This window comes from Corvus moneduloides, chromosome 5 (assembly GCF_009650955.1).
Source record: "Corvus moneduloides isolate bCorMon1 chromosome 5, bCorMon1.pri, whole genome shotgun sequence".
Lineage (NCBI taxonomy): Eukaryota > Metazoa > Chordata > Aves > Passeriformes > Corvidae > Corvus > Corvus moneduloides.
Genome location: NC_045480.1, coordinates 39,410,766 through 39,437,952, shown reverse-complemented (window position 1 = coordinate 39,437,952; position 27,187 = coordinate 39,410,766). Strand labels below are relative to the sequence as shown.

The following is a 27,187-nucleotide window of genomic DNA, read 5'->3' as shown; positions in this document are numbered from 1 at the left end:
CCAAGGGAAAAACTATTAAGAAATATATCCATCCTCCACGGCTTACACATTAGGCATTCAAAACATTTGCTCAAAAGGAACCAAATGAAATGCTGTTCTTTCTGGTTATTTCTCAGGAGAGAAGTTCAAGTCTTATCTGCTTTCCAAGGTAAAACTATTGTTTACCTGCTTACTAACCACATAAGTAATATGTACATTGAGGAAGCCAGCTTTGGAAACCATGTGGACATCAAAACAGCATACATACATGGGGCTCACATATTGCATTATATAGAAATTGTTTATCTGAAATGCCAAGAAGTGTACAATTTTTTCCAATACCAGTATGCTGTCTGAAGCTGGCAAATCTTATATGTGAATAAACACGTGTGCACTCTTTGCCAGACTCCTAGCTGACATCTAGACCATGGATTTTACCTGTTCAGTGTGCAAGCTGCATAGCAAGAAGGTTTTCTCTTGCAATGGATTTCTGTAATATTTTGGTTAGCAGAAAACCTTCAGTGAACAGCATCTCACATCTTGAGGCCTACTGTGCACAAACTGGGAAAATGTTTTCCTTCCTAATGCGATCAGGACAGAGCAGAGCAGGAAAGACTAATACAAAGAGGACTAAGTAGATGTGAATGCTTTTGTACTTGATCACAAACGTGCTCATCTAGGTGAGCCTCATCTGGCTCCAAGGTGGCCCAAGAAGGAGACAGTTTTAGGCATAACACTCTCTATCCCCTGTCTGAGGCTTTAATACATTCCTGCTCATTGTCATTACCCAGACATGAGCAGAGCCCAGGTTAGGGCAAGACACAGAATCACAGAATATTCTGAGTTGGAAGGGTTCCATAAGAATCACTGAAGACCACATCCTGGCCCTGGAGAACATGGGGAAGGTACCAAAGGTATTTTGATAAACGTAGGAAAACTGACTCTCACGTCACAACAAAAGGTACAAGAGAAAGAAATAAAGCACAACTGCAATGTTCCTTAAACACCTGTGAAAGTTTGCATTCCGAAGTCTCTTCCAGAAAGTGCTTTAAAGAATTTTATATGGAGGTGGAGTAAAAAAAAAAGCAAGATGAATCCTATTCCTAGAAGACTATCAGTTTCCTGATAGATTGACAGATCAGATGAAATTTGTTATTTGGGACACCAGATTTGCCATTTTATTAACAGGAATGACTGTTAGAGAAGAGTAGGTAACTGAGGACAAAGAAATAAAATAAAAGAAAGTGCTATAATAAAGACCTGTATGTTTTATTGTGTATAATTCTGTACAGAAGATTGAGTCAAAAGCAACTTCAGTCAACAACACTAATTTAGTTCATTTAGAGACTTAATTTTAAGTAGAGATGGATTAATTAAAATTCCTGTTCAGAATTACTTCTAGGCTGGATTTCTTCTTCCAGACTCTAGCATTAAGCATGCCTTTGCATGAGCCAACCAGACACACGCAGAAATTCACTGGCAGAACCTTTTCTTTCTAGCTAACTAGAGCTATGGTTCAGGTTTTCAGCCTGTTCAACTTTGCAGTATAGCTTTGTGAGTCATTTTCTGAAATAATCTCAGGAATTAGACAAATTCTCAAGCCATCAGTGTTTTGAAGACATCAAAAATACTGTTTAAAACCACAATTTTTTCTAGCTTTAGGAGTTCGTTCCTTACTCTAGAAGTAAGGAAAATTTTATTGTTCTTATGACTTCTATCTGTACCTCAGGGTTTTCAAATATGCTTCAGCAACGAAGATCAGGGAAATATAATTTATCATTGTATAGTGTCAGCTTGTCTCTTCATCAATAAGAAATTTAGGATTGCCAGAATGAAATAAAAATCTTCAAGCAAAAATCTGAAGTCGCTTATTTTGTTTACTTTTCTTTAAAAAAATCAGTCTTTTCCTCCTGCAATTTTGTATGGGGATTTGTCAATTTCAGTGTAATAATATCTTATTCTGCTAGTTCCAGACAAGCCAATTATAAGTAATTTTCTCTCAGAATCCTTGTATTTTTATGATATTTTCAAAATTATTAATGTATTAGTCTCCAAATAATAATATTAGTTCCAAACCATAAGAAGATTCTCTATTACCTTTGGCCTCTGGTCTTTCATCTTCTAATATGACAAGGTGCTCAAGTATTCTTCAGAAATAGACTGCCTGCTAGCAGAAATATTTGTGGGACTATGGTATTCTTTGTGCTTTGCATATGATGTATTAATTTTGTGGTTTATTACACAAAATTAATATAGAAATAGAATGAATATTTTAATAGACTTTAAAACAGGTACATAAAATGTCACTTTATTTTTTGACTCTGTATTTTCTGATCCACAAGGGAAAAATAATGGGGGTATTATTGTAGTATGGGGATCAAATACCCTTTTCCCCTTTGTGTCATGTATTTAGACCATAAATGGCCTGAGGAAAAAATTTATCTGCATATGTAGCATCTGTATTATTGATACTTTTAGACATATTATATTTGACCACATCTGGACCCAAAAGGGATTTTGGAAATAAAACCTTATTATTTTTTTGAAATATTCTAGTCTGGATTACTAACATTCTGCTTTGGGGAAAAAGTGTCAGTAAGACAAAACTACCTTACTCTTGTAAAAACACAGCAACGTAGGCACCTCACACTTGTTATCAGGATATTGACAGCTCTAGCAGAACACCACCAAACACTATTGTTTGGTTTGTTTAGGTAATATTAATGATTTGATGGATCAATGTGGACTATTTAATAGCTGGAACAACTCCAAAAAGCACCACCAAGGCACCATAAACTTGCGCCACATCTGCCTTGGTCAGAAGGACTGCGCTCAAGTCTTTTAACATATCCTGTCCCAAATGCCACCAGAGAGACTGCCATATGAAAAATCCTAAATACAAAGAGACAACCAGAGAGGATGTCACAAATTGCTTCTTTGATGCAGAATGGTTTTTCAGTGAGGAAGGAACTTTACAGTAAGAATACAGGAAAGCCACGGGGACAGGGTGACAAAACAGATTTTTAACACCCCACGGGTAACAAAAAACTCCAGGGATCTGTTAGAATAATTAGGACTCTAAAAGGGGAAGTTGCGTTCAGGTGGCTTTTTGATGTAGCTTTTAGTCTGCACAGATCACCAAGTCTCATATGCTAAGTGTAAAGTTATTATACATGGTAAGAAGTTCTTTGCAAGATTTATTTGCAGATGTAGCTTTCTGGCATCTCAAAAACAGGGGCTGGACAGACCTGGTATACTTAGATATCAACATGGCTGGATGCCCTGATACACTCAGATAACAGGCCTGATGTCTTGGACCTCCCATGACTTTGGAAACAGACATTGAGGGATATTACTCAAGAGCTTTGCTCTTCAAGATCAGTTTTAAGAATTTTTTAATGGTATTAGAAAGGACATTACCATGTTGAACGATTATCATGTTTTTTGTTTCATTTTGTGTTTACAGGGACACAGTGACATAATATTTTCTTCTAAACAACAGACATGTTCATTTCTCATAAAATGCAGTACATATTTTGCTGTCTTAAATGAGAAATTTTTAAGTACAGAAATTTACATACCAGGAAAAACATACAGCACTAATGAAACCAGTTTTAAAATAATTTGTGCATCCCCAAATCTACAAATGAAAAAAAAAACCCCTTCTGAATGTATATTCGATTGCTTTCTGTCTATAGATGGACTGTCTTCCTGCAGTAGCCTGTCAGATTATCACAAACACATAAATATTGGCTATTTATAAAATCGAGTAAATACTGCTCAAATAGGATGTTTAATACCTAAAACTAGTATTTTTGCACAATTAGCTATTTGCAATTTGAGTAACTGACCACACTACTGAAATATTAGCCACGGAACAGTTATTGTTCAAATGTGAAACACCGTAGGTTTTTGTTGAATACCTCTTTTTTAAAAAGAAAAAGAAGAAAATATAGGATAAACTGAATATCTCACATCTAAACATTTTGTAAAATTTGCTTTATTTTAGTAAAAAGAAAATAAACATGCCAAAGCCTATCATCAAACTTCGATCAAATTTAGAGCTAGTAATAAATTAATACTTCATACAACATTCCAAATTCTGGTACCATGATAAAAACCTAACTCAAACATTTCTGACAACACGATGTTGACAGGTAATTTGAAGTCAGCAATATACAGGAAACAGAATTTTCCACAGAGACTGTACTTTCTTACCTGTTGATGAGAAAGAGCAAAGACTATTCTTAGACATCCAAATCAACTCAATTCCATCTTTCAAAAAATGGTAGAATAGCATGCAATCTAAATTGTGCCTTAAATTTAAGATACCTCCTAAAACATGTGCAGATTCTTTACACTACCAAAGGTGAGAACTTTATGACCTTGAAGGCTTCCAAAACTGACAATGTCCAAAAATCCACAAGATTCTTGCATATTTAGCCTCACATATAAAAATCTTTGATCTTAAGTCTAAATATAGTCTTTGATTTCTATTATAAAATACAAATTTGAAAACAAACAAGTGACATAATAAATATGACTATACTATATCCACATGCACATCATGGTACAAATGCCTGTCTCTAAGTAGAGATTGTAGGTCTTATCAAAACCGTCTGTGTGCTTAAGGAAAAAGCCAAGAAAGATGTCTGAGGGAAAAATCTCACACTCTTAAGAACTTTGTGTTTGCACTACATCTCACTGTATCCAAATTAATAACTATGAACTTTACTTTCTTGCATTACATAGAATCCAATCTGTTGAAACACTGACTTGTTATTTATGCAGGACATAATATTTAATGGCTATAGCGTTGCTTTCTTTATCATTGCCCAAATTTCAAAGTGATCATTCAGAGAGAAACAGGACCCTACATGATATTTCAGTTTACCTTCAACTGAGCAATGCACTAACCTACATTATTAGACACAATTTTTTTTTACTATACAATAAATTCTTACTTAAGGGCTGCAAACTTTCTATTTCTATTGTTTTCACTACTGCATGAGAAGCAGATCACATGCCAGTTATGGGCACCAACCAGAATGTAAACTGGAAATATATGGGTTTAAATGTGGTTTTTTTCAATATCAATAAAAAGTGACATTGCTGTATTACCACCTGACCTCAGAAACAATTTTTCTCAATGTTAAGGAAAGTATTCCCAGATAAGACAGAACCATCTTTAATTCATTGCATTTTACAGAATTATTCACATTCCCTTCGCATGAAAAAAATCACACAACAAAATGGCATTTGCAATTAAGTGAAATCAGTGGATTTCTTGAAGAAAGAAGAAAAAGTGATGATACTAATTGAATCAAACAAAAGTTAAAAACATCTCAAATACTTAAAAAGCTAAAAATAAAATAAGTAAGGTAAAAACCCAATGGTGGCCAAGTTCTGTGAAACATACTCTGGAAGAATTCGTAGCTTGCTCTTCATATTAACAAAAGGTAGAGTTTTATGGCTTTTGAAATTCAATTTGACTCCCTTCACAGTAGAACTTCACTTTTGTAACTATTAATGCACACTTCAACTGCTCTTCTAAATAAGCCCTTTGATGATTACATTTTAAAATGTAATTACTTTCCACAACAAAAAAAATCTCTTTAAATATTTGAGGGGGTTAAAAACAAATTATGCCCCCTGCTGTTTCCACTCCTGTGTCTTTTCCAATTTCAAGTATTACCTTAAAAATTCCTTTTTTCTTACAAGCTTATTTTCCATCTGCTTTTCTGTACCAGTACCTGCAGTGACATCAACTAGGAAAGATGGGTCACACATAATTAACGTTCCTTTATTTTATTTCTTTTAATTTGAAAGCGTTCACAAATTAAAGCATTGTGAATGGTAGCTGCCAAATGATACTGAAAGTTTAAAGTGAACATCTTGTATTAGTACTAAGCCATAAATAGGAAACCAACTATTTGAAAGAAAAGCCCAAAATTGTAGTTTTGTATCTATGCCTATTTAAAGCACATGAGAATAAGGCAAGTCTTAGCAACGGAAAAACAAAAGAACAGAAAAGGATCAAAGAAAACATCAAATAAGGCAAGCAGAAATTGCTTACTGGTTCTTTCAGGCCTTTGAACAATCCTAGTCTTCTTATTCTGAATTCCACTTTCATGAAGTGCCTTAAACCAGTCTCTCAATCTGTTTGCAACTTCCCTGAATTCCAGGTCACTGCACACTGAAAAACAAAATGCAGAGCTGTTTAATGTGTTTCTCCAGGCTGCTAAATAGAACTTTTCAAACAATGCTAAAAAAAATCTCCCAAATCCCCCCCAAACCCCAAACCCCATATAATAATACAAACATGTATGTTCTACAGCTTTTTTAATTAATTAAATTCAGTTGCATTGCTTAGGTACGTCTTCAAAACCCAATGAAGGTCCTCAGAAATAAATGCCTGGTGTATAAAGGAATTATAAAATTACAGGTACCTAGAAATTGAAAACTTGCTTTGCAAACTACTACAGACAGTTGTAGCACAGGTATTTCCAACTCTTAACTGCATATGAGACACCCATAACAGTCTTTTGCCTTTTTATTTCCATGTTCATTAAGGCAATACTAATGCAAGCCCTACCAGAACAGGTCAAGAGATGTAATTTAGGCAGATAATCATGAACTCCCAACCTGATTTCCTATGCTGAGGCAAGAAAAGAGGAAATAGGATTGACAGCAAAAGTGTTTCAACAGTGTGCTGGAAGTTTGTATCATGGAATGCAGTTTCACAAGCCAAACTCGTGAGCACGTAACAGCAAACAGGCAACTGTACAGCCACTTGGTGAGGGAAAGGATGGATTCTTTGACCAGAAATAGAACAGGCAGAAAAAGCACACCAGACCAAAGAGAGCATCTGTAGCACCAAGAGCAGCAGATTAGTAGCAGACTGGCTGAAGTGCTGTACAGTACCGGCAGTTCATACAGAAGCCAGCAACAGAAGTAGATATTAGAGAGAGATGTGAAGTCGAGAGGCTTATTCACTGAGAAGACAAAGAAAGAGCATGCTTGAAGCAAGTAGATAGCCCTCCCACAACATCTTCTTCCCATGTATTTGGGAAAAGCTAGGAAAAGACAAAAGAAATAACAGTATCTGGAAAAAGACCAGCACAGAAAAGACACTGGATGTACCCCGCCTAAAGTAACAAAATACGTTCTACTGCCATTCTCAATAGCTATCACTTCCAAATCAGGATCACTTTCCAGGTCTACCAGTAATTGAATAAGCTACAACCTGAAGAGCTCACACCTAAGTTGGCAGGCTTCACAGTGACACTCTTGAAAATAAATCTCCAGTTTGCTTACTTTTCCTTTATTGTGTAGCAATCCAACATATTTAGTGAAGCAATCCAACATATTTAGGGACATATCCTTTAGCACTTCATTAAATTGAACAACACTGTGAAACACCTATTTGTATTTTAGATACAAACATGTCATTCATTATGTCAACAACTATCAATGTCTGTACAACTGCACATATCTAAGCACTGGATTATTTATACTTTATTGAAGTCTCTCTTGATACTTTGATTCTATCCATGAAAGACTTAAGCACAATCTATACATACATTTGTATATATTATGGCCTGACATTTTTATAGAACTTGTATTTGTGCTTCTCTCATGTAACAGAACTACTTATTTTCTGATAATTTGATAGGGAACTGGGAAAAAAGTAATGATAAACAGGCATGTGTACTCAAAAATGTATTACAACAACCAGATGAAAACGGTCTCCTGACCCAAGACTACATATCATAATTCAAAGTTGTGGGAATTTTATGTTTGCTACAACACCTTCCTGTACCAACCCCTGCAATCAGCTGACAGGTCAGAACAAGCAAGCAGCTATTCATTTGGGACATCCTGCTCCTCTTTAAATTCCCTTTCCATTACACCTGTATATCGGGTTTGTATGGCCAGGTTTTGGTAGCAGGAGGCTACAGGAGTGGCTTCTGTGAGAAGCTGCCAGAAGCTTCCTCCATGTCCAGGAGAAAAAATGTCAGCTGGCTCCTGGACAGACCCACCAATAGCCAAGGCCAAGCCAATCAGGAATTGAGAGTAACTCCTCTGTGGTTACATATTTAAGAAGGAAAAAAGTTATTGCACAGATGTAATTGCAGCCAGAGAACCTGTAAGGAACAACTGCAGACACCAAGGTCAGTGGAGAAGGAGGGGCAGGAGGTGCTCCAGGCCCTGGAGCTGAGATTCCTCTGCAACCCGTGGTGCAGACCATGTTGAGGCAGTTGTGCCCCTGCAGCCCATGGAGGGCCACAGAGATCCAGAGATCCACCTGCAGCCCCTGGAGGAGACCCATGCCAGAGCAGACAGATGCCTGAAAACTGCAAATCCATGGGAAACCCTTGGTGAGGCAAGTTCTGGTAAGAGACCTGCAGATCCATTGAGAGAGGAGGACTTGTGACCCTCTGGGGCATTCACCCTGGAACAGGCTATGTCTGAAGGACTGCACCCCATGGAAGAGTGACCCACACTGGAGCAGTTCATGGAGAACTGTTGCCTGTGGGATGCACTCTTGGAGAAGTTCATGGAGAACTACCTCGCATGGGAGGGACCCCATTGGGGAGCAGGGGAATAACTCCTCCCCCTGACCACTGGGAGAAACATCGTGTGATGAACTGACTGAAACCCCACTCCCTCTCTCCCTACACAGCTGGATGGGAGGAGGGAGGGGTGGAGGGGAAGGTGTTTTTAAGATTTATTTTACTTCTCATTGTCCTGAATTTTTAGTAATAAATTCAATTAGTATCCTCAAATTCACTTGGTTTTGCCTGTGACAGTATTTGGTGAGTGACCTTTCCCAGTCCTTATCTCAGCTGGTGAGATCAGGACCGGGAAAGGTCCTTACCCCTGTCCAACTGCAGAGAGTGACAGAGTGGCTTTGGCGGGCCCCAGGCACCCAGCCTGGGTCAATACAATACAAGGTGAAAGAGAGTAATACTGTTCCTTCCCTAACTACCCTCCTTTGGTTTAAGAGAAAGACTTGAATCAAAGGGTATGGAGCACAGCACAACCACTAGGGGTACCTGGACTGCCATCTAACCACTTTGATTTATTGACCCAGCACAATACTGTTTAACACCACCACAGGTCCCAGAATAACACTGCTATGTTAATAACCTGGCTATTTTCTTCTAAACTCTCTATATGCAGTGCTACTCTGATTAACCTCTGATGCTGAGATGACCTACTCTGAGCCAGCACATAAATTCATCATTTACAGGCACAGACATCCACATAAACATCCATATATACATGTGTGTGTGTGTATACATATATGAGGCAGAGCATGAGGAACTATCAGTTACAGCATGAGGAACTATCAGTTACAAGTAAAAACTTCTGAACAACATTGAGAAAGATCCATATGGCATCTGCATGATTGTGTGTGACTTCCTCCTTTCTGTAGAAGTAGCAAAATAAACACACCAAAGCTAATAAACTCATGAAGGTGTAAAAACACTGTATTAAGAAAATGAGACAGTACATCTTTGGCTATTTGGTATAAGAATAAAATTGTTTGTTGTTTCAGCATGGTACTAGCCCCTGCCATGTACAATATAACATAGAACACAGTTACGCTTACATATGGACCCCCATATATATTCTGTTACATTGTATTGTTTGTAGCACTTCTGAAGCATAAAAACAATCAGATAAAAAAATCAGTTTTTATACTGTGATTACTCTGACAAAAAGCCAGTATTATCCTGACAAGAAAATGAGAATATATCAAAAAACCTATAGACTGACAAAGCAGAAAATGCACAAGTAAGTAAGAACTATGGAGTATCAGTAGTGACAAACAGATCATTAAAGTAGAACAGCTTTTTCTATAGTTTGAAATTATCATTTGAGCACTTCTGGGCACAAACTTCCATTTCCTAAGGTACAAGGATACTGGACTACTTAAGCCCTAACAGTGGCAGGAAAGCTGCAGTCTTTGCCCCCTTGGTTTTTAGTTAATAAAACAATTTATGAAAAAATATCTACTTAGAGGATAGTCAGCAATGACTTCATTGTACCCAAGTACCCATGGACAGGGAATTTTTAGACTAAATGCTCAGACATTCAGTCCAACAAAAAAAGAATGCTGTGCATACAGAAGTAATGCTAAAAAGTGCATTGATTTTTGCCACATATATCCATGTCTGTGAACGTATATGACTATAATTTCTGGAAAATAACAGAATTTGTTAGGTCATTCAAAAAATAAAAAATGGTGATGCTTAAATATTGGATATTGGTTTTATTTAGAATCAGATCTTTGAGCATTTCTATATCATATTAGCACACAGATTCCATATTACCTCTTTATATAATAAACATAATAACAAGAACAACAGCAACTAATAATAATAATATGGAATTTTTCCTTCCTTTTTGTTTCATAAAAAAGTCACACTTCTATAGAGGCCAAAACTAAAGCAATATTTGCACATTCTGAGTAAACTGAGGGCCTCAGACTAGAGAAAGAATTCCATTTCAAGTTCCATATATACAACAGAAAAACTGCAATCTTACAACGTGAGTTATTAAACAGGCATAAAACAATTTCTAACATGTTCCACGTTAAAGATAGGACTTTGAATGTCAAATAACTTCAACTATATAATTTTTTTTTCTAAAAGCATTTATCACACTTCAGATTTTTGTTCCTGTTTTGACATGTAAAAAGAAAAGAAGCAGCTAAATAGCCTTTAAATAGTAAAATAAACCATCTAATTTTCTCTCACACAGAAACTTCTCAACAAGTTTTGTTCAACTTTTCAAGAACATTCAGATGAACATGTAACAGATGTAAAAGACTAAAGTCTAAAAAGTAGCTTTCAGAAAGTCATGAGAAGCAGAGAGCAATATCCAGACATCACCACAGTTACCAATACAACTTGTTTTCCAGAGAAGCTGGGCTGCAGAACATAACTGTAATACAACACAAAGAAATGTCAGATATATTTACTGATAATGTATACATTTGGCTTTGTTTTTAATCTGTATCCTGTGTCAGTACAGTACCTGCCTCATCTCTGCACCTTAATTCACATGGATTTATGTGAATAAACTTCATGTTCTGTAACAGAGATGATCAACCTAACAATCCATTTTCCCTAGAACACTATTTGCCATTGAAAAATGCTTGCTCAGGGTTATGCTGTATGATGAAAAATTATATTAATTATTGGGTTGATACATACCAGAAAATATTTAGGGACTTTTCATCCTGGTGATGAGCTTGTAAAGATACACACTAGTGAAATTATTGTGGGAATTTGTACTGATTTAGAATAGGTCAAGATGAGGTAATTCAGATCTATTCAGACCATTATTTCACCTGATAGACTGGGAGATGAATCTTTAATGGCAAAAGACAGACAGTAAAGGTTGTAGAAAGTTAGACAGTAATCAAAAAATGCATATTAAATCACAGGAATCCACTCAGGAACCTGCCAAGAAGTACTACTGTTTTTGTAAAATGCCAATGCAAGGCAATTCTGCTATTACAATCAATTTTAGTAGCCATTAAGAGAATTAGTACAAGGTAATATGAAGTCACTAGCTCAAAGGTTACTGGAGTCTACTGTCATTTCAAGCAATGAGACCATTCTAAAACTAACAGCTATGGCTATGCAAAAAATGAAGGTATCTGTAAACTTACGGGTACTTAATCCAGATATATCTTTATGATAACTATTATTTAGGTGGAACCAACTGTTCAATCTGTTTTCATGTACAGTAAATGTTATGATTTTTGTTGGTATTTGAATACACTTTACAGATTGAAAGTAAAATATTTGAAAATCTTTTAGTGCCTTTTAACTCAAGCTAATTAATGAAGTAAAAATAGCATTACTGAAAGCTGTAAGGACATGCAGAACCTATTTTAGCACTAGCATAATGGATTGAATTCCCTAACGTATTTAAACCACTCTTAGCTTCCTGACGTAAGAGAAAGTAAGTTATTTTAACAGTGCTTACTTTTTATGTAAACACAGACACATATAAAATTATCTTTAGCTTAGTAAGTATTGAATGGACATGGATATAATGAGCACACTGAAATACTGTTGTATCAAGGAGTAGCTTTCACTAAGTGAAGGGTCAAAAAAGTGATTTAGAAGAAAAAAAGAAGCAATAAACACACTGCACACTATGCAGAGGATGTTCCTCAGCACACACAATCTCATTCAATCAGGCAGAACTACACTCATAAATTCATGTATACAATAAAATAACCAGGAAGTAAATATAAAGAGAGAATATAGAAAACTTGAAGAACAGTTCAGGTTCAGACAGAACAGGTACACATCAATCACGTTTTAGAGTCAACTAGTAATTATTCCATGTGAGATGGCCAACTGATCAGTCAGTGAGTGCTAAAGCAAGACTTCTTGCTATTCAAACTTTTTCCACATACTGGAATCACTGCATATGACTTAAAAAAAAATTGCAATTACAAAAAAGTATGGTATTTTTTGATTCACAGAATCAAACAATAATATATGTTGAAAGGGAACTCCAGAAGTAGTTCAGTCTTACTCTCTGCTAAAAGCAGGTCTAATTACATTAGGTTACGCAGGACAGTGTCCAGTGATTCATGTCCTGTGACCATCACGCAATTCACGTGAAGGTTTCTCAATATTTGAGAGACAACCCCTCTTTGAAAGGAGCTACTATCAACTATTTTGTAGCTCTGTACTGTTCTCCCTGAAAAGTACAAGAGTATTTCCTCATGCTGTAACTTGAGGATTGCAGCCATCTGTCCAGGACTGTTAGACCCCCAGAAACCTGGTTACAGCAGCAATTCTGAATCAACTGTGGGCAGGAGTATTAGGAGCAGTCCACAGCTGATGCTCATGCAGCCCAATCCCCTTTCAATGCACTACGTACCACTCATGTACTGTCCTATGGCTGCACAGTGAATGTTCAGCATCTGTTCCAGCACAGGCATTTAAACATTCTTCTGAAAATACAATAACCCTAAAACTGCCTTTAGAACTCAGTGCTGCCTTTTAAGACAGTATCTATTATAGTAAGGAACATTACAGCGCACATACCTACTCGGTGTCAGTACTCTGGCAAGGCTGCCATTCTGCACAGGTTTATTAATTTAGCCCTGAGGAACTGATTGCTTGGACTGAAAATTCCTGGCTCCAGAATAAGGGCTAGTACCCACGCGGCTAACTCTAAATGTCTAAGAATTGTATGCAAGTGACTTACAATTCCTGCAATATAGAGCAGCACTTCCAGCTCTGCATCATCTGTCACAAATGGGAAGACCAACATATGGCAAAAAGAAATGAGCTAGCAGAACCCAATAAATTTGGCAGAAGGACAAAAATCCCTCCAAACCTGTAACTAAAGGATGGGACAGCCATTTCAGTCATCTTTTTACAGTCCCATATGTATAGTTAGAACTGTTTATTTTGTTTTAAAAAGGTTGTAAACTGAAAAAAATCATGCATATATTTCTATTTCTATAAGATGATGTTTATCAGCCATCTGTTGCTTCTAGGCCCAGTGATTTTAGGAAGATAATACCTTGAAATTAACAAATAAAAGCATTCTGATTTCCTTACTATTTAACTAAACATAATGAATTTTCTACTTCGGTTAGTCTGTGTTATGAGATAATTAATACAAATGCTGCAGATACCGTATCAGGGAACTGCAGCTGCTTATTCTTACTGCCCCAAATTAATGTTCCATACAGACCATTCTGCACATGATTAATGCTTCACAAAATGCAAAATGATTTCAATTAAATTACATTTTTATAAAATAAATCTGATCTTTTTGTGTCCTCATGGTTTTTGAAGACTTCACATTTAAGTATAATAATAATTTCTGAGTGCATGGAAAATAGTAGTAACCAACAACATACAGAATTTATGTACCAAGTTACTGTCTTCAACTTAAAATACGTGGACTTACAAAAAGATTGCAATTAAATAAGACAATACTTTCTTTAGTCTCTCAGAAGTATCACACACCTACTGTGGAATCTGCTAATTTATTTTCTGGAGGATAGTCAATGTATATGGCTTCCTTTGCTAATTGCTGCTAACTGTTAATGTCAGCTACCATTTCTCTTCATGCTCTGTTATTCCAAACTATCAATTTCTGAGGATAAAAATGATGTTATTAATCTGTAAATTGTGTAGTTATGAACACAGACAGCAAAATATGATAGCAAAGAGATGTTCCACTGTAACATGCTATATATATTCCAAGATAATTTTCAAGTATTTCTGTATATTCTACTGAATCCAGTATTTCACATAATAGAAGATACAGTAAGTATCAAATAGGGACAGACCAAAAATCGTCTTAGTGGCGAAAGCTTTTAAGGAAACCATAACCCAAAGGTGCAATAGTTTTCCAAATTCAGTTTTAAAGATTCCTGAAAGCACTACATGGCTCTGGGACAAAGTCTGGACATTTTCTTCCCTTCAAGATCATGACTGACAGAGTCCTGCAAAGACTTCTTCCATTTGACATACAACCTCTTGAAACATAGCAGACAAAGTTAAAAATACCACTGAACAATGCTCTTTATAAAGAAAACTTTAAAATACCTATATATTATTTCACCATTTCAAATTAGGTATTTTCTGAAATCAGAAATTTTCTGTGCTGATAAGAGACTTTAGAAGTGTATCACATCAGGTAACCCAGCACAGAACCTAGAAGGGACTAATGGGCCTTTCTATTGTGAGGGAAAATTATCATTGTTCCTCACTACAGCTATCTACTGGTTTGCACTTTTTCTCTGGAAGGGTAGGGCAGAAGAACTGAACAGTAGGCTGAACAATCACCCTTTAACAGAAATTAACTACAGTCTGCTCCTCAAGTGTCTGGCATTAAGGAATTTTACATCATATAACAGATCCAAGGCTGCATTGCAACAATTTATTTTTTTCATATTTAGATTGTGATCTGATGCTTTAAACCATTTTGTATTTACACTAACCATTTGCTTGTGTGTTCTTCTTGAATGTTTAATCACTAACATTGCTCTTAATAGTGTGAAATTGTTCATTAAAGAGCACAGTTGCCTGTAGACCTTTCAGTGAGGACCAAGAGGGTAGAATTACTCAAATTTAGCTAATTATTTGTATCTTCCCTAAAGGAAGGCCAACAGAGGTAGACAAGCTCTTTCTCTACTATTGAAGAAACCTATGACAGTTAATCCATTATATAGTAATGGAACAGCAGGAGCCAATTCCCCTGGCACAGGAATCACAGGCAGTGAGATACAAACTACACTGCACCACCACCTCAGTGAAATCAGAATGCTGGTTAAGTAAATATAATCTGCAGCTGTGTCTCCACACAAATTCACTAATCAAAAGTGTAAGGAGAAATGCAGAAACTAATGAGTTTAAAAAGATATGATTAGGGCACAAATATCCAAAATGTTTACAAATGCATACATAAAATATGTTAGCAAAGTGCAATTATGTTTTGCTAGTCTATGCGTTCAGCACTAAATGGATTGTTCATGAATGTCTGATGTAGATCAGGGAATTTTTATGAGATGTATATGAATATTCATAGAGATAGGAATTTATTTAGTCTTGGTAATTTCTAATGTGGTTATTCCTATGCATCTTTTAAATCCAAAAACTTTGCATTACCAACAGTGATCCTCATATGTGTTACAGAGAACCTTTAACTCATGGAGTAAACTGTGTGTGACAAAAATCAATATCAGATCCAAACCAAACACCATGAGGGACCAGTCTTGGTATCATGATAGGTTTCAGAAAATGCTTCTTTTCCAGCCATAGTCTTTCTGCTGGCTACCTGCATGCAGGGTGTCTGCACGTCAACTTTGCCAGTACAGAAATTTTCGAAAGGAGCTGCTTACAGAAGGCACAAATCAGCACCATGTGTATGCAGAACAGAACAGAGCTCTCTTAAAATCCTTATCCTATTGAAATCAGTAGTAAAATTCTTGCTGATTTCAGTACAGCCAGAATTTCACCCCTACTTTGCTGCTGTCTAGACCAACTACTTGGTTCTTTGAAGAGGAAAGGAATGCTAACACTGATCAACATGGTGATGATTGTTTAAACAATTCTGTTGACATTTTTCACAATGAAAAATTACATTTCATAAACTTTGCAGTCTATTAAAAGAAAAATATAACCTTTTTGTTTAAAGAAATATGATACTGTTTTTTTAAAAAAATCTATACAAGAAAATGTGCTGGATTTCAGACAAAATCTATATAATTAGAATGTACATTATTTTTCCACATGGTGATTAAGAACTTTTCAAGGCAAAAAGAGTATGGGTAATTAGAGATGCCACGTAGTAATCTATTCGGTTTTAACTTTACTTGTTAATTGTAAGCCATGAAAGGCATTTGTACTAACTGGTTGTGCTGATTATCAGCACCGTTGCCTACAGCTGAAAAGAACTGCCAAATATCATCAGCTGTGGGCCTCTTCACCACTGCATCTGAGACTTCCAAACTATTGTCCCTAACAATGGCATCACTGTTTTGCACTGCTTACAAAATCTGTAATAGTGTCTAAACTGTCAGTGACATCATCAAGAATCTGAAAATAATGCATCAGTAGCTGACTTAAAAGTGAAAAACAAAATCAGTACTTTGTTTTAAGAAATATTGAAATACCTACTGATAATGGTTTTGAAGATATACTAGTAAGAACAGTAAGAAATGTTTATAGTGTGAAATTATATCTATTTCTCACATAGATTTTTATGTTCTCTGTCAAAAGACAAAACATCATTTTCTAGCTACTATTCCTTTTGTTACTGAAATTCAATTCCATGCCTGTTTCCCTTTTGCCCCTTTTGGGCTGTGCTCTTAGAAGTTATTTTGTATTTCTGAAAACACATCAATAACTACAGAGAAGCATGCAGAAATATATCACAGTGATATCTGAATTTCACTGGTCACACAAAAGTAGGCAAGTTCCTCATTTCTTCAACAATAACCACCATTAAATCAACATGGCACTACAGAGTCCTGCCATTCTATTCTATTCCATAGGGCCAGCTGCATCACTATACCTATACAGGCTGTTTTAAAGATACAGGCCCTGATAGATACATGTGAATTCACTGTGGTCAAATCTCGTGTCTTGTCACCACTGCACTGAGCTCAGAATTTTGTTGCCTTCCTGCCTGCACGGCTCATTGCCTCGTTTTCAAGATGTTGATATTGCTCCTCAATGACTTGCAGACAACAGAAAATTCACGTTTAGCAAGGTGAAGCTGAGGTACAGCACGTGTGCAAAGATTACTGGATTCAACAGCAGGCACCATCACAAAAAAAATTAACTTGCAGTGTAAATGGGTCTAAGTTTAAGAGTTTCTCCATGGTTCTTATTTCATTGAACAAACAGAAATCTTGGTTCTGCTTCATGGGAGTTTTGTCACAGATTTCAGCACCAGTTTTGCACTCAACAAATATGAAAACCCCTTATTGCTACTGCATAAAACCTCAAAACTTCCTCCTGGTTTCACAGTTGTAATTCAAAGGCTATTGCTTGAATATCTGAACTGACTTGGAATTTTATTTAACTGCTGCTGTCTGCATATATTAATTCATTAATTAAAAGGATATCATTAAGACATTTCTACTTTAAGAACTAACACTGCTATTATTTCTTAATATGCAATCAACTTACAGAGGAAAAAAAACCGGTTTAGTCTCATTTTATACTGAATTCTGGCCTTAGAAACAAAAGTTTCTAGGTTTCTAGGACTGCTCATGGATTGGTAAGTTGGTAACCATGATGAAAAATAAATACAACATAATCCAACAACATACTGTACATGGCAGAGAGTATCTTTTTTATAACTTATAGCCACACCTGAAAGTCTAACAGGACTGGATGTACTATGTTATTTTAAAAAGTCATTAAATGTAGAGAATAATTCTACTTTTGGGCTGATACTGTTCAACATCTTTGTTCGTGAAATGAACCGTGGAATCAAGTGCACCTTCAGCAAGTTTGCTGACAACACCAGGCTGTGTGCTGCAGTCAACATGCTGGAGGGAAGGGATGGCATCCAGAGAGACTTTGACACACCTGAAAGGCGGGCCCATGCAAACCAGTGCGAGATCCTATGTCGCGGCAATCCCAGTCACACCTACAAGCTGGGTGGAGAAGCGATTGAGAAGAGGGCTGCGGAGAAGGAATTCAGACTGGTGGTTGATGAAAAACTCAACATGAGCCATCAGTGTGCAGTCACAGCCCAATAACCCAAGGGAATCCTGGGCTGCATTAAAAGGAGCATGGCCAGCAAATTGAAGATTATTCTCCCACTCTACTCTGCTCTTGTGAGATCCCACCTGTGTACTGCATCCAGCTCAAGCGTCCCCAACACGAGAAGGATACGGAGCTGTTGGAACAAGTCCAGAGGAGGGCCACGAGGTTGAAAAGAGGACTGGAACATCTCTCCTATGAAGACAGCTGAGAGAGTTGGGGCTGTTCAGCGACTGGAGAAGAGAAGGTTGTGTGGAGACCTCAGAGGAACCTTCCAGTATCTCAAGAGAGGCTACAGGGAAGCTGGAGAGGAACTCTACATCAGGAACTGTAGTGATGGGAGAAGGAGTAATGGGTACAAACTGAAAGAGGGTAAATTTAGGTTAGATACTAGGAAGAAATTCTTTCCTGTGAGGATGATGAGGTACTGGAACAGGTTGCCCAGGGAGGTTGTGGATGCTCCAACCCTGAAGGGTTCTAGGCCAGGGTGGATAAGGCCTTGAGCAACCTGCTCTCTTGTAGCCTCCTTTAGACACTGGAAGGCTGCTATAAGCTCTCCCCAGAGCCTTCTCTTCCCCAGGCTGAACAATCGCAGGTCTCTCAGCCATTCTGAGCATTCTTGTGGCCCTCCTCTAGACTCCAGCAGGTCCATGTCCTTCTTATGCTGGGTATCCCAGAGCTGATGGCAGTGACTAAATAAATTTTTGCAGGACATGATGCAGTATGGTCAGCAGTTGACACTATGGTAGTGTGGTTTAACTTTCTGTATAAAAACCTTCAGTACAACTTCATCTAGTATTTTGAAATCAGCCAGTAACTTGAGCTGTGAAACAATTTCTTAAAAAAAAAGTTACACTGAACCCTAATGTTTCCAAGTTGATAAGGGAAGCTACAATAAGAACAGACTTCCCACCAAACCCAAAGGCATTGAATTTGCATTTTAAAATGGTATCAAAACTGTTGCTTAAGCCTCAGAACATAGAAATAGAACAAAAACTCACTAACTCTTAAAACTTTACAAGAAACTGACTTTCTTGTACAGGCTGAGAAGAACAAAATACATAAAAAACCATAGAAAATAATTTGGTTCTATTATCTTCCAGATACTAGAAATTAAATTTGTGAATTTTGCTGTTTATGCCTCAAGGTATGTTATACTGCATTTGCGGCAAATCTATTAAACAAAAAAGTAAGTGGGCAGATTCCTAAACAGAATCATAACTTAGCAATCTAATAAGCCTACTCACTTGGAACAGTATTTCACTTGGAAGGGACCTACAATAGTCCAGCTGCCTGACCAGTTCAGGGCAGACCATAACCCAATATGTGTTATTAAAGGCATTGTCCAAATGCCTCTTTAACACTGACAGGATCAGGGCATTGACCACCTCTCTAGGAAGGTTGTTCCAGTGTTTGACCACCTTCTAAGTAACAGAATGCTTCCAAATGTCCAGTTTAACCCTCCACTGATGCAGCTCTGAAGCATTCCCACGTGTCCTATCACTTGATACCAAGGAGAAGAGGTCAGCACCTCCCTCGCCACCTCTTCAGGGAGCTGTAGAGACCAATGAAGTCACCCTTCAGCCTCCTCCTCTCCAAGCTAGGCAAGCCCAAAATTCTCATCTGCTCCTCACAGTACATTGTTTCTATCCCTGTCACCAGCTTTGCTGGCCTCCTCTGGATGCATCCAAGGACCTCCACATCCTTCTTGACATGTGGGGCCCAGAACTGCACAGAGCACTGAGGGTGAGGACCCCAAGGCCAAATGCAGCAGGACAGTCACCTCTGTTGGTTGTCTGGTTGTGCTGTGCCTGATGCACCCCAGGATGGGGTTTTGCCCTCTGGGTTCCAGGGCACACCCTGCTGACTCACACTGAGCTGCTGCCAACCAGCACCCCCAGATCCCTCTTGGCAGGGCTGCTCTCCAGCCACTCCTCTCCCAGCTTAGTCTTGTGCCCAGCATTACTAATACTGCTCCTTTCAATAGGAGTCAGCACGAGGGAGCTGTGCCCAAATAGTATCAACGTACAACACCAGGTCCATTGAACTCAAAACCACTCCCACTACCACCATGACACTGCTGCATAAAATACCTGACATAAACAAACAGCTGACCAAAATAAATTAAATGAATACTGAATGTCTAGTCACTGCTTAAAGCCAAAAAAATGCCCGAGAGTTAGGTAAGTCTCCTAGAAGAAATTAACAAACAAGGAAACATAAACCATGACATTTTCAACACATTGACATCGATCACCTATGAAGAAGATGTAGGCAACAGCTCCTCTGATTATTCAGTCACTCAACAGTGATAATAATCAGAAGTAACTTCCTGAGGATATAGGCAGTGGTAAAGGCCCACAGGGGAGCAATTCACACAAACTCTCCAAAATCTCCCTGAAAAGTAGTCAACTAGGTACATTACATAACTAGATATTACTTGTTTCTCATTTACTACACACACACACACACACACGCACACACACACTAGTTTAGCTCTTCAGCAGAAGATAGGAACATACACAAATATATGGCTGAATCGAGACATAAAAAACCAGTGAGTTTCTCTCCTCTCTTCTATCTAGACAAGACAGCCAAGCACCTGCCTTGTGGGCACAAAACTGCTCCCAAGCCAAAGGTGTAATTAAAGAATCATCACCTCCTTGCTCTCCACATTTTCTTTTTTTACCTTTCTAGGCTGTTTCTTTCTTTAGTCCCTCACATTCCGAAATGTCAAGAGCTAATGAATCACACATTATTTATATTTTATTGTACAACACATAATCCAGGTGTCCCATTTTAATCACTTTAGTCTTGAAAAATTTCCTGTGAAATGAAGCATTTGTCACTCAGCAAATACTTCTGTAACAAAATAGCTTTTATGATTATCATACTGTTACCAAGTGATTTTTTTCCTGGCAAAAATAGTAGGCATTCATTTTTTGAAAAATACTACAATGTAGAATTTTTTTTCAGAAAGGTTAAGATGCTGAACAGTTTAATCTAAATTAACTGACTGAGATTTATGCAATCGCTACAAAGAAATGCAGATATGTGTAATTTTCTCTTATAGCATTGAAAGAAGCAAGGAAATTGTCTTCAGGAAAATGTCCATTTCTTGTATGGCCTGATATTGCACAGATAAAGTAAATTCAAAGTTGTAAAATATTAAATAATGAAGGCTAACACTGAGACACTGATAGCAAGTAAAGATCACAACAGGCAGATGCATTTTGTTTTCACAGTTACTGTTTGGCTTCCATTGCAAAAGGAATTTCTCATCACTCAAAATAACACTAATAATTTATAATGCTTGATAAGGATTTTATATTCGCTTTTGATTTATGCAACAGAATGACTCACGGTCCACGTGATACAATGGAACAAACTGCTCAATCATACAGGAAAAGGGTTCCCACATTTCAACTTTTTAGAATGCTGTTTTTTATCTACCCCAAAACTCTGGAAACCAAAAGGAAATTCAGATTACAACAGAACAAGAGCAGAAGCTCTGACCAGACCATTTCACGTTCAGCTCTCCCAGAAGAGTGTACCATACAAGTTTCAAGTCATTAAGCTGCAAGCCTCCAGGACACCCCAGATTCACAGCATGTGCAATGCAGGCGATCTGCACATATGGACTGGCTGCCTGCCTAGTGCTTAACAAACACATGCCAACACCATCAATCTCTTTGCAAATGCCTTCTTAATGGATATATGCATTTCTGTTTCCATTATGTGCTGGTCCTTAAATAGCACAAGGGGCATTCTTCCAGTCTGAAGAAAGCTTGCTTCAAGGTAGAACAATAGAAAAAAAGGAATAGTAGACTGTGTAATTATTCCATGACCTCTGTGTGGTAATGAAATTCAGTAGCATTTTATCTTTATGCTGTTTATAGTTACCTTCCTTCTATATATAAATATATATATATAGCTAGGATTACTTGCAAGGCTTCTTGTGTCCTCGTTAATATACACACATGTACTATAGTTCTCAGACCATTTTTTGAAGCTTTTTCTCTTTCACAGCTCTTCACAGCTAACCAAAATTGTCCCACTAATTGCCACTGAAAGTGACAAAATCACTCATGAGGTTCTATTATGATAGACAATTATAATGTGAACCTTTTTGTTTTACATTTTGTGCATCAAAAGAATTTCTTAGGATGAAATGTTGAAAGGACTTGGACCATTTTCTCTGGAGAAGAAAACAATGGGATCTTACAAATGTAAATAAATACCTGGAGGGAGGACATAAAAACAGAACCAGGCTCTTTTAAGTGGTTCCCAGTGACAGGACAAGAAGCAATGGGCACAGAGTGAAACAGGAGGTTTCTGCTGGACATGAGGAAACAGTTTGCTGCGAGAGTGACTTGAGTTGTCCGGAGAGGTTGTACAGGCTCTATCCTCAGAGACAGTCTAAAGTTGTCTGAGCATGGTCTTGAGCAACTGGTTCTTGGTGGCCCTGCTTGAGCAGGGAGATGGAGCAGTAACACCTCCAGAGGTCACTTTCAAACTCAACCATTCTTCTAGTCTGTGATTCTGTAATATTGGTGTGTGGCCTGGTAAAATTTGGTAGCAGAAGTATTTTACTGATAATTTCAAACATCTCAACAAAAACCAGTTCAAGTGATGGTATAATTTAATTTGTCATTTACTGGATCTTTATTCAGATCCCCTGTGCTAGTTGCACAGGTTATTTTGGGGAAAAAAGGATATTCCTGTCTTCTTGCTCCTTTTGCACTAAGCAAAGTTTTCCACCTCCACCTTGCCCCCACCCCAAGCTTACTTCTGCACTTGTTTCTGGTTTTGAAAAGAGAAATAGAGCAAACCAAAAGCCTGACCCCTTGGTAATATCAAAGTCTGTTGTTACAAAACACAACTGATTTTAAATCTCTCCCAATACATTGGAGGACTTTAGATATAGATTAAAAAGAAAAAAGGAAAAATCTTTAACACTGGGTATCACTTATTACAAATCTTTATGCAAAAGACTCAATAATTTCGAATAAACTAAAATAGCAAATGAAACAACTTAAGATAAATGAGCAACTTAACTGTTTATCATTCACTCTACTCTCCTACTGTAGCCTACAAGGACTAATACCTTAGAATTATCACTTGCAGAGTGAAGTTTTACATGGTTTGTGCAAAAATAATATAAAGTGGCCTACAGAGAGGGCAAAAGACAGAAAGTAGTAATATATAGTTCTTCAACACAAGAAAATTAGGCTGTTCTCCAGAAAGGGAATATACTTCACCTAGAAAGCTGAATTACTGTATTTACTCCATACTGAGCGTTGCATTCCTGCAAATGCTAAGAACCTTTTTCAAGAAGCTCAAGAAATCAGCTCCCTAGCATCGTTCACTGACATCAACAAACTTCTAACAACCCCCATGCTATGCAGGAAAAACATCCTGACAGACTGGCATCTCACACGACGAGGTCCATGTTGCCCACAAATGAACACTACAGAGGTGTGGGCTGTAACAGGTGCAGGCTGCTAATCCTTACAGTCAGTGAGAGCTCTCACTAATAACTAAAAGACCATTTGGATGAACGATGTACTTGGTAAATCCATGCTTGCACTACAGAATCTACCTTTAAACCCAGCAAATGAAATTCTAGAGATGTCAAGATATAAACACTTGTACACAACAGTCTGTGAGTAACTGCATTGATCTCTAGCTTTCTTTTTCTAAGAAGCAAACTGTCACAGATGCTCATCTCTGACAACTGTCTGCATCCTTTAGCCTTGACACACTATATCCTGTTGGCTATTTTCAGCTTTTGACTCAGAAAAAATATTTTTATGGATCAATCAGTAGTCTTTAAAGCTGGTGGACAACTCTTCTAAATTATTCCAATCTGTAGTAATTTTCTTTTAAATTTGCTTCCCTAATGTTATGTGTCCTATTTTCTCTGAAGTCTAGTTATGATCCAATGCGCAATTAAACGGTCAGAAACATCTCAACTGAATTGGATATACTTGAACACACTCTGGGTTTTTCTCGCTTTAATAGATGTAAATAGGGCGAAAAACAAAACCAAAGAGAATTACTATTTCCTTTGTTTTTCTGAGCCACAGCAGTATTCTGTTCACTTTGTTAAAACTATACACTCTTTTTGTGTTTATTTTCTGAAGCTAAACCTTTAGAAAGAAGGTAACTACAGAATACCAGCGATTTAGTGGCCTCCATCTTTGACATATTTTTTAAGCCTCTTAAACTGTACATAAAGAAATACGACAGAGGGTGATCTACTTCAAATACTGACCTTAAAAGGAAACTATACCCAAAAAATCAGAATCCTATGAGACATAGTAAACTGTGTTATAAACTTAAAACCTTCAACAACACCTGAATTCAGATAAGGAGACAATCCTGCTGAAGAGACCAAACAGAATAAACTGTCTTATTACTTAGTTTCCACTTAAACTGGCTTTACAACTCTCCTTTTACATGTTTCATGCTCTACTACTGCTCTCAGGAATTTATAAAAAACCTCTACTATAAAGAGAATAAATAATGCAAAAAACATTTCACAGAAATTTTTACTGAAGATGAATCAATCCAGAATTTCTTATGACTTGTACTCTTAGAAATGGTAAATAGAATATTTGTTAGTTGTTTTTTTTTCCTACAAAAACATATTTCAGTACTAGTAAATCACAATATAAAGCCATTTAATTTTAGTGAGTAGTTATGTTTTAAAGGTGCCACCAGGCTAATGAGCCAAAGCTTAACAATTTGACACAACTGAACAAGTGCTGATGCCTGCATGTGAGGTGGCTGTAGCACTTGATCTTGCGGTATCAGCAGGAACAGTTAAAACAGATGCCACAGCTAATTTCATGGATCATGGTGCCTTCAGGAAAGAAGTTGGGTTTTTCATTTTCCATGAAGACTTTAATGCTTTATTTAGAGGATTTCTGACATGTAAATTAATCTGCATCTGGGATATAAAATAAAGATATCAAGAAAAAATGAAATCAGTATTGTATTGGTATTGTATTTTGTGATGCAGATAAAAAGCAGCACAGTTGGGTAATTACTATACTTTGAGGCACATAGGATTGATCTAATAATTTTGTTACTGTATGTTTTCATAATGCTGATTCATCAAGAATACAAAAAAAAATCTGTATTTACGAATAAAAAACCTGCCTTGTTGGCAGTGAAAACAGTCAAGATATGAAAATGTATCACTTGGAATAGATTTAGGTCATGCTAACATTAGTACATATTCTTACCAAGAGTCTGAGTAAAGTTGTAGTAACCTACATGAAGACTAAAAGCTAGCAGGACTGTTTTGCATGCAAAGTAAGGATGGTGGTTTTTTTGAAAATACATCTTTCTCTTGCTTAAAAACACTGAGAAGCATGTAATAATTGTCCTGGAGAGTTATTGTTAAGTAACTTTTTCTGTTACATTTCTTTCTAACACTGCGTCATCATTTGAAACTTTTAGAAATTATCACAACTAGAAATGAGCGACGTGAACACGGCCTAGCTGTCATCATACCTTCAATGCACAGACAGGTATTTTCAGAGCATCACTGAATATGCACTACCACATTAAAATGTTCAGTAGTACTTTAAAACTTTACACCAACCAAGAGGACAATGGTTCTCAACTGTGAAAGTGTGTTCAAACATTTATGCGAAAAAAGCAGAAGTGGAACAGTAAATCAATATTGTTCTTCTGTCTGTATGCTCAGGAGAGGTGATAAAATGTTTTTTAGAGAAAACTTGTACTTTTACATGTAAGAACTGATTATATATTTACTATTGAAAAATTGTATTGTAACCAAGTAAGGATATGCCAAGTAAACTTTTTTCCTTGCGTAATAAGTTACTGGAATATTTGCTTAAAATTAGCTCAAGTAGAAACTAGTTACCATGACAGAGGCCAGCTTCAAGGAAGAAATGAGATCCAACATGTATGCTAAAAAAAAACAAACTGGGCCAGCATATCACCAGGATATTAACTGTAATTAACACATTAAATTTCTGTCAATTTCAGTGTAGCAGCTGTAGAAACATCAGCAATAGCTGCCAAAGACGGACTTTTTAATCCCTGTCTTCTGAAGGACTTTGATATTTTAAAGAAAATACTAAAATTCTAGCAGCTATTAGAACAGTCACTTCAGAAAACTGATACTGCAACCATTTAACAAGGAGCACGGATAGCACAGTTGAAGCAGTAAATAGGATATTGAAGTACTAAAGACTCAATTAAATATTACTGAGAACTGGTTGCCAAAAGGGTATCACATGTTCTTTAAACACCACTCAGTTTACAGTCTACTTGAAGAGGACTCCATGAATCTCATTGATCCACTTTCAGAAGAGTACTGAACCATCATCAGTCCATTCCTGAGCTTCCTAAGGCTCTCAAGTAGCTTCACTGTTCAATAAACTGACATACTTACAGAAAAAATAATTCAGAATCAGGTTATGCAATTAGCACCACATGTTTTATCTTCAAAAAATAAGGAGGAGGAGCAAATTAAGTAATTTAAAGTGTAATTACCTGATTTACAAAAAACCCCTGATTTTTCTAGCAGTTATCTCCCACTGGTGAGTAATGAAAAACTTTTAAATATTACTGCATATTGACAGCATAAAAATAGTGTCAGTAAAAAAATATTACCACCACATCAGTAATTGAGACACAAACACAGCAACATCCTGTTAGCTTATTTGAACATTGCATGAACAGAAAGATAATGCTGATCCAGATACTTAGCATATGATCTGCATCTCTTTGCTTATTTATTCTCAATACAACTACTGTGACACACTTCTAAAGCCTTTAATGTACCCTAAGATTGGCAAGGCCCCTTCATTTACATAATTAAGGCAATTACAGCCATTATAATCGAATGCAACACCATTTTAATAGTCTGGACTATATTTAAACTT

The 27,187-nt window shown here is 36.9% G+C and overlaps 1 protein-coding gene across 6 annotated transcripts in view; it reads right to left on the bottom strand.

Moving 5' to 3' along the window:
• SPOCK3 (SPARC (osteonectin), cwcv and kazal like domains proteoglycan 3) overlaps positions 1–27,187 on the bottom strand; it is a 189,292-nt gene that overhangs the window by 14,978 nt on the left and 147,127 nt on the right. For all 6 annotated transcript variants that reach the window (XM_032109502.1, XM_032109501.1, XM_032109499.1 and 3 more), the window contains one exon: positions 6,056–6,175. In XM_032109502.1, the coding sequence (XP_031965393.1) occupies positions 6,056–6,175 (120 nt within the window). The remainder of the gene's footprint in view (positions 1–6,055; positions 6,176–27,187) is intronic.